Raw genomic sequence first — 8,363 nt, 5'->3', positions numbered from 1 at the left:
GAACCGAATCCCCCATACAGAGAGAAGACTGTAACAGCAACCAATGGAAAAAAAAAAAAAAAGATAAATATAAAAACAAAAACTGGGAGGAGAAAGGGGGAAAGGTTGATTAATGAAATCACACAGCAGGTAGTCAATAGATACTGTTAACAATAATAAACCAAGTAATAGAAGCATGAGTATATTATTCATAGTTATATGAATTTTTTAAAAAGAGAGAGAAAGAAAGGAAGAAAGAAAGAAAGAAAGGAAGGAAGGAAGAAAGGAAGGAAGGAAGGTTGCTCCCAAGAGTTGGGGAGTGAGATGACATTTTTAGCTTTTTATTTCTAATCTCTCTGTTGGGCATTGCATCGGGTGTGCATTTTCATCTATATGAATTATATTTGAGATAACAATAATTAAAATAAATAATTGAGCAAAAATCTAGATCTGATTCTGACATTCCTCTAGAGGTTCAGGCACTTTCAGGAACTCCCCATCGCCTTAGGAACAAGTTTAAACTCTCAGGCAGGCAGGCAAGCAGGCAGGCAGGCATTCAAGGTCCTTCGTCACCAGGCACCTCCTCCGGGAAGCCCTCGGTGGGGGAGAGCGTCCTCTGCTGGAACAGGGACGCCAGCACGCCTGGGGTACCGCCCTTTGCGTATCAACAGACTCCGCCCCCATCCCTCCCTCAGGGCTGCCCGCCTCACGTGTTCTCAGGCCCTTTACAGTTGGGGGTGGAACCCCGAGAGGTGGAGCCCAGAGACCCCAGGTGAGAGCATGTGGGCCGGTGGGGGACTGCCGGGTCAGGCCTGGGAACCTGACTGGAGTGTCTGTCAGACCCAGCTCGATGTGAGGCGGGGACGTTCAGGGTGATGGGAATTAACCTCATTACGGGTCTGCTTGGTTCAGAGTGGTTTAGGGCTGGGCTTTCTGTTGGGGCTTTCTGTTGGGGAGAGAAGCCGGGATTCTTATCTGCGCGTGTCCTTGGGCGAGTCACTGAATATCAGTTTCCTCACCTGTGGCTGCCAGCATGCAATGAAATAATGCACAGAAGTAACTAATTAATAAATGATAACTGCTGTTATTATGGCCCATTTAAGCAAAAGTGTGAACTCTCAGAGAGGGGAAGACCTTAAAGGTGGCCGTAGCTCAACCCTGCTTGGAGACAGGCCTCCCCTCCCTCACCTGGGGTGCTTACATCAGTGGTACCTGGAGGTGCCACCTGTAAGGGAGGCTGCCTCCCAGGTTCCCACTGGCCTGGTGTCCTGAGTGGGCTGGCGGGTCAGACCCTCCGTGATGAAGTCCCTTTCTGTCTCCTCACAGGGCCTGCCTTCTGCTTTGGGCCCCTGTCGGTGGGCAGACATGTCTCAGGAGGCAGCTGCAGAGGGTTCCAGCACAGAGGACCCCGTTCTCAGTCTCCACAACAGCTGTGGGCTTTTCCAGGAGGATATGGAAGAAACCAGCTCCATGGTAGGCCTGGCACCAGACCTGCCAGGAGAGAGTTCTGGGGCCCCAGTTTGGGTGGGCAGCAGGAAGAGGGTCCTCAGGGAAGAGGCTCATCAAGGTGCCAGCTCCCAGGTAGTGGGTGCTCCTGGGACTAGCCTGGAGGCCAAGGCCCACGTGGTGGTCCTGGGGCTGCAAGCTATGGGAGAGAGCCAGGATTCGGTGCCCGGCCCCAGGCTCCACATCCAGCCGCCCACAGTGCCTGCCCACGGGAGGGCTCAGGCCTCCAAGAGGCTCCAGGTTACAATGCACGACATCTTAGCTGGAAGCTGGCCCAGGAATCTTTGTAGTGTGTCCGTGGGAACAAGACAGAAAAGCAGGAGGTCTGAGGCCCCCTCAGAGGATGAGGAGGGGGCTGATGACTTCTTGTGGCTTGGTCAGAGCCCTGGTGGGGACAAGCTCCAGTCTGTGGGAGACTCCCCCCCAAGGTGCTGACGTGGAGTCCTTGGGAGGCCCTTGCAGTCCTCTCTCTTGCAAGGACACTGGGTGTGGGCCTGGAGATCCAGGTGGAAGTTGGATGAACTGTGCCTCAGGGATTGAGAAGTTTGAATATTTGCCCACTGCAGAGGGCGGGACCCAGACAGGCAGCCCCTGTGACCCTGTCAGGTCCCTACTGCCCAGTGGAGGCGAGTCCCTTCAGCCAGCTGCCCGGGATCCTCCACAGAGCCCTGTACTGTGCCTGGGAGTGTCCAGAAAGGTTTCCACAGAGCAGCAAGAAGCCAGACACATCGTGGGGCCTGGCGGTGGTGATGGCCTTGCCACCTCACACAACCAGGAGGAGTTGGAGGTCAAGGCTCAGCCAGTGTCTGGGGGGATGCCAGGACAGGGACTCGCTGCTGCCCTGCAGCCTGTAGCCAGCAAGGCTAGCTCAGGCCCATCCATGGGGCAGAGAAGATCCGAGTGTGCTAAACAGTTGAGAAGGGGCCCGGTGCCCCATGCCCAGGACCAGGGCACTGACAGATGCCCAGACGACTCCAACCAGGACCAGTCAGAGGAATCCAGCTCAGGAGACTGCCCCAAACTGGTAGATTGAGTCTGAAAGGTTGAGATAGGAAGGGAGGGCATCATTATCTTTTGGAGTCAGTGAGTCCTGGTTTGAAATCTTATCTCTGCCCACTTCCTTGTTGAGTGACCCTGGAATATTTTTTAACCTGTTTCCTCATCTGTAAAAAGGGAATACTAATTCCAATTTAATGGATTTTTTTCATAATATTTGCATATAACCTACACACATCCACATCCTATACTTTATTTTATTTTTTAAATTTATTTTATTATTATTTTTTGCCTGTGTTGGGTCTTTGTTGCTCCACGCGGACTTTCTCTACCTGCAGTGTGGGGGCTACTCTTCGTTGAGGTGAGCGGGCTTCTCATTGTGGTGGCTTCTCTTGTTGCGGAGCACAGGCTCTAGACACGTGGGCTTCATTAGTTGCAGCGCGGGGGCTCAGTAGCTGTGGCTCACGGGCTCTAGAGCGCAGGCTCAGCAGTTGTGGCGCACGGGCTTAGTTGCTCCATGGCATGTGGGATCTTCCCAGAGCAGGTCTGGAACCCGTGTCCCCTGCACTGGCAGGCAGATTCTTAACCACTGTGCCACCAGGGAAGCCCCAATGGGGTTGTTTTGAGCAGGAGTCCCTAACCTTTCTGGCACCAGGGACCAGTTACATGGAAGACAATTTTTCCACGGACCGGGGTCAGGGGATGGTTTTGGAATAATTCAAGTGCATTACATTTATTGTGCACTTCATTTCTATTAGTATTACATTGTAATATATAATGAAATAATTATACAACTCACCATAATGCAGAATCAGTGGGAGCCCTTAGCTTGTTTTCACTTGCCACTCACTGATAGGGTTTTGATATGAGTCTGCAAGAAATTGAGTTATTATGGTCTCTGTGCAGTCAGACTTCTCTGCTAATGATAATCTGTGTCTGTAGCCGCTCCCCAGTGCTAGCATCACTGCCTCAGCTCCACCTCAGATAATCAGGCATTAGATTCTCATGAGGAGTGCGCAACCTAGATCCCTCGCATGCGCAGTTCACAGTAGGGCTCACGCTCCTATGAGAATCTAATGCCACCGCTGATCTGACAGGAGGCGGAGCTCAGGCGGTAATGTGAGCAATGGGGAGCGGCTGTAAATACAGATGAAGCTTCGCTCGCTCAGCCGCAGTTCACCTTCTGCTGTTCAGCCTGGTTCCTAACAGGCCACAGACCAGTACCTGTCTGTGCCCGGGGGATGAGGACCCCTGGTTTTGAGGGTTAAATAAGATGATGGTGTAAACTAACGTGCCTAGCATAAGGCACAAGGTAAATCCATTTATGTTAAATTTGCTTTTCCTTGAGTGTTATAATAGCCTTATGAGCCAGGCATCAGCCCCGTATTTCCAGATGGGGAAACTGAGGCTCAGAGAAGTTATCAAACTTCTCTAAGCTCACACAGCAAGGGAGGCAGTGCCTGGCTGTGTTCCCTGTATTCACTGCTTCCCTTTCCATTGTTCTTTTACTGATAGTAATATTTGTCATTTTATAAATAATCACAGCTAACATGTTTGTACACCAAAGGTAGAAGATGGCATTACCTGTGTTTGATGTATATTTCTCACATAGTTGAATTTTTTTTATTTAAGTATTTGATTTACAATATCATGTTAGTTTCAAGTGTACAGCATAGCAATTCAGTGATATATATATATATATATACATATATATGTGTATATATATATTGTTTTTCAGATTCTTTCCCCTTATAGGTTATTACAAAATATTGAGTATAGTTAGTTCCCTGTGCTATACAGTAGGTCCTTGTTGGTTATCTATTTTATATATAGTAGTCACATAGTTAAATTTTTATCACATTGATTGAATATGTACTATGTGCTAAGTGCTTTTGGTTTAGTCTTCACCTGAAGCCCAGAGAGGTAAGGTTATAGGCCCAAGGTCCCACAGCTGGTAAATGACAGAGCCAGGATGCAGACCCAGGCAGTCTGTCTGGAGAGCTTGCTCTACTGCTTGCTTGTGCACATTCCCCGCTAGCATCACAGCAGTAATAGCAGCTGGCCTGCCTACCATGAGCTGGGTATATTCCCGAGCTCTTTATCTTCCATCTTCCTAACAACCATACGAGGTAGATGATAATGATGTATACCCATTTTAATGTTGTGGGCACTGAGGCTCAGACAGGTAAAGTGACTATGTCAAGACCAAACAGCAAATTAGTAGAACTGGGATAGGAACCAATGAGCTGCCTGTGTGATTTACCACCATTTGGTACTATAATTAGATTAGAAGTGCTGTTACATTGTCTTTGCAAACATCACTCAAAAACATTAATTTTTAATAAAAAAAACTAATATGTGTTTATCGTAGAAAATAAGGAAGAAATAAAAATCCCCATAATGCCAACATTCACAGCTATCTCCTGTTGACATTTTTTTTTGTAATTGCAACAAGTTTTATTAATAATGTCAAAATTCTATTAGAACCTAGTATATGTTATAAGATACAGTTAATATTCTTTTTTTTTAACATCTTTATTGGAGTATAATTGCTTTACAGTGGTGTGTTAGTTTCTGCTTTATAACAAAGTGAATCAGCTATACATATACATACATCCCCATATCCCCTCCCTCTTGCGTCTCCCTCCCACCCTCCCTATTCCACCCCTCTAGGTGGTCACAAAGCACTGAGCTGATCTCCCTGTGCTATGCAGCTGCTTCCCACTAGCTAGCTATTTTACATTTGGTAGTGTATATAAGTCCATGCCACTCTCTCACTTCGTCCCAGCTTACCCTTCCCCCTCCCTGTGTCCTCACTCAAGTCCATTCTCTACGTCTGTGTCTTTATTCCTGTCCTGCCCCTAGGTTCTTCAGAACCTTTTTTTTTCTTTAGATTCCATATATATGTTAGCATACGGTATTTGTTTTTCTCTTTCTGACTTACTTCACTCTGTATGACAGCCTCGAGTTCCATCCACCTCACTACAAATAACTCAATTTCGTTTCTTTTTATGGCTGAGTAATATTCCATGGTATATATGTGCCACATCTTCCTTATCCATTCATCTGTCGATGGACACTTAGGTTGCTTCCATGTCCTGGCTATTGTAAATAGAGCTGCAGTGAACATTGTGGTACATGACTCTTTTTGAACTGTGGTTTTCTCAGGGTATATGCCCAGTAGTGGGATTGCTGGGTCGTATGGTAGTTCTATTTTTAGTTTCTTAAGGAACCTCCATACTGTTTTCCATAGTGGCTGTATCAATTTACATTCCCACCAACAGTGCAAGAGGGTTCCCTTTTCTCCACACCCTCTCCAGCATTTATTGTTTGTAGATTTTTTGATGATGGCCATTCTGACTGGTGTGAGGTGATATCTCATTGTAGTTTTGATTTGCATTTCTTTAATGATTAGTGATGTTGAGCATCTTTTCATGTGTTTATTGGCAATCTGTATTTCTTCTTTAGAGAAATGTCTATTTAGGCCTTCTGCCCATTTTTGGATTGGGTGGTTTGTTTTTTTGTTATTGAGCTGCATGAGCTGCTTGTAAATTTTGAGATTAATCCTTTGTCAGTTGCTTCATTTGCAAATATTTTCTCCCATTCTGAGGGTTGTCTTTTTGTCTTGCTTATGGTTTCCTTTGCTGTGCAAAAGCTTTGAAGTTTCATTAGGTCCCATTTGTTTATTTTTGTTTTTATCTCCATTCCTCTAGGAGTTGGGTCAAAAAGGATCTTGCTGTGATTTATGTCATAGAGTGTCTGCCTATGTTTTCCTCTGAGAGTTTTATAGTGTCTGGCCTTACATTGAGGTCTTTAATCCATTTTGAGTTTATTTTTGTGTATGGTGTTAGGGAGTGTTCTAATTTCATTCTTTTACATGTAGCTGTCCAGTTTTCCCAGTACCACTTATTGAAGAGGCTGTCTTTTCTCCATTGTATATTCTTGACTCCTTTATCAAAAATAAGGTGACCATATGTGCATGGGTTTATCTCTGGGCTTTCTATTCTGTTCCATCCTGTTGACATTTTGATATATGTCCTTTCTTCCATTTTTTTCCTATGCATATATGTCTTTTCTTTGCCTAGAAAGGGGATCATGCATGTCACAATTTAAAAAAATTTTTTTAAAGTAATTAATCTATTTGTTTTTATTTTTGGCTGTGTTGGGTCTTCGTTGCTGTGCGTGGGCTTTCTCTAGTTGTGGTGAGCAGGGGCTACTCTTCATTGTGGTGCACAGGCTTCTCATTTTCGTGGCTTCTCTCATTGCGGAGCACGGACTCTAGGCGTGCGGGCTTCAGTAGTTGTGGAACGTGGGCTCAGTAGTTGTGACGCACAGGCTTAGTTGCTCGACAGCATGTGGGATCTTCCCAGGCCAGGGCTCGAACCCATGTCCCTTGAATTGGCAGGCAGATTCTTAACTACTGCGCCACCAGGGAAGCCCCATGTCACAATTTATAACTTGATAGTTTAGGTATTAAAAAAATTGTTTTACAATGAATTTGTTAACACAGAGTGAGGAAATCCCTTTTAATGCCTCCCGCCCAACTGCCCTTTGTCTGCTGTTAATGGTTAGCATCCTTCCAGTCTCCTTTTTATAACTTCTATACATATATGAACATCTGTATATTGAAGGCACCTTTTTATATATAAGTAGGCTCATGCCATGCCTCATTGTTCTGGGACTTATACTTTAGTTTTCAAGTGCTTTAGTATTTGAAGGTGTTTCCCAGTTGGTACATACAATTTTGCCAAATTTGTGCTTTCCCCGAACCCTGCATCATAGCGGTCTACAGGCACTGCCAGGACCGGAGGATGGGCTGGGTCTTCCTCTTCTCATTTCCGACCACTGTCATGTAAGTTAAGAGCACAAAGCTCAGAGGCTGACAGACAGGCATTCAGTCCTGGCTTTGCCGCTCTCTGAATGTGACCTAGGCAAGCGGCCTCACCTTTCTGAGTATAATTTCCTCATCTGCAAAACGGGGGTATTAAAAGTACTTACCTCATAGGGCGGTGTGAGGAGCAAATGAGATGACACATAACGTGTGTTCAGTATTTAGCATAGTGCCTGGTACAAGAAGAAACTAAAAAATGTTACCTGTTATTGATGTATACAATTTTGTCCTGCTTTAAGGACTGCCGGGGTGAACACCCCTGTGCATCTGGCTTCTCCCCATTTCAGATTATTTATTTGGGCCAGATGCCTGGAATTGGAATCCCTGGGTCTGCAGTGTTTTGAGGGGGTATTTGAGCTTCGTGGTGGAGCCAGGTTCCTGCCCACCTTGACTGAAAGCAGCCCACAGTTGCTCTCTCCTCCAGGCCCCATCCTTGACTCTGCGGCACAGCCCATCATCCCACAGCTTCCCAAACAACCTGTTGCCACGGCAACTGGTGCCAGCTGCAGGAGAAGAATTGAGGCTGGGCTGTGACAGGGACGGGCAGGTGGTTGAGGACAGGGCTGAGTGGGGCGTGGGCAAGCATGGGCATAGTGCCCAGCTGGTCTGCATCCCCTTTGAGGGCCCTGCACCTTCTCCTGGAGGCAGTTTGGCTCGTGTCAGAGGCAGATAGACAGGTTCAAGGTCAGGCTTTTCTTCTTAACAACGGAGTGACTTTAGACGAGAGATGTCTCTTATCTGAATCTTAGTTGCCTCCTCTATGAAATGTGGGAATCAGCTGGGCCCCAGAACTGCTGGGAATCTGGTATGAGAGGCTGGCTGTGTTGTATTCTTTTAGTATGAGATAGAGACTCTTAGAGGGGGGTGGGGAAGTTGGTTGAAGTGCCATTTTCTTCTCTATTTGATCCCCACGGTGGTCAGTTAGGTCTGGAGCCACTCAGTGGATGGCATAGCGGGGACATGGGGAGGGCAGCTCTGGCAGTGTCCCCCG

General features: G+C 46.5%; 1 protein-coding gene across 1 annotated transcript in view; it reads left to right on the top strand.

The window, feature by feature from the left end:
- Window positions 1–1,344: 1,344 nt before the first annotated feature.
- The window catches only part of SPOCD1 (SPOC domain containing 1), a 31,042-nt gene continuing 24,023 nt past the window's right edge, over window positions 1,345–8,363 (top strand). The window contains exons 1-2 of the mRNA XM_060081663.1: window positions 1,345–1,452; window positions 2,150–2,509. Of these exons, the coding sequence (XP_059937646.1) occupies window positions 1,345–1,452; window positions 2,150–2,509 (468 nt within the window). The remainder of the gene's footprint in view (window positions 1,453–2,149; window positions 2,510–8,363) is intronic.

The sequence above is a fragment of the Mesoplodon densirostris genome, chromosome 2, assembly GCF_025265405.1.
Source record: "Mesoplodon densirostris isolate mMesDen1 chromosome 2, mMesDen1 primary haplotype, whole genome shotgun sequence".
Taxonomy (NCBI): domain Eukaryota; kingdom Metazoa; phylum Chordata; class Mammalia; order Artiodactyla; family Ziphiidae; genus Mesoplodon; species Mesoplodon densirostris.
This window is presented reverse-complemented; position numbering and strand designations above follow the sequence as displayed.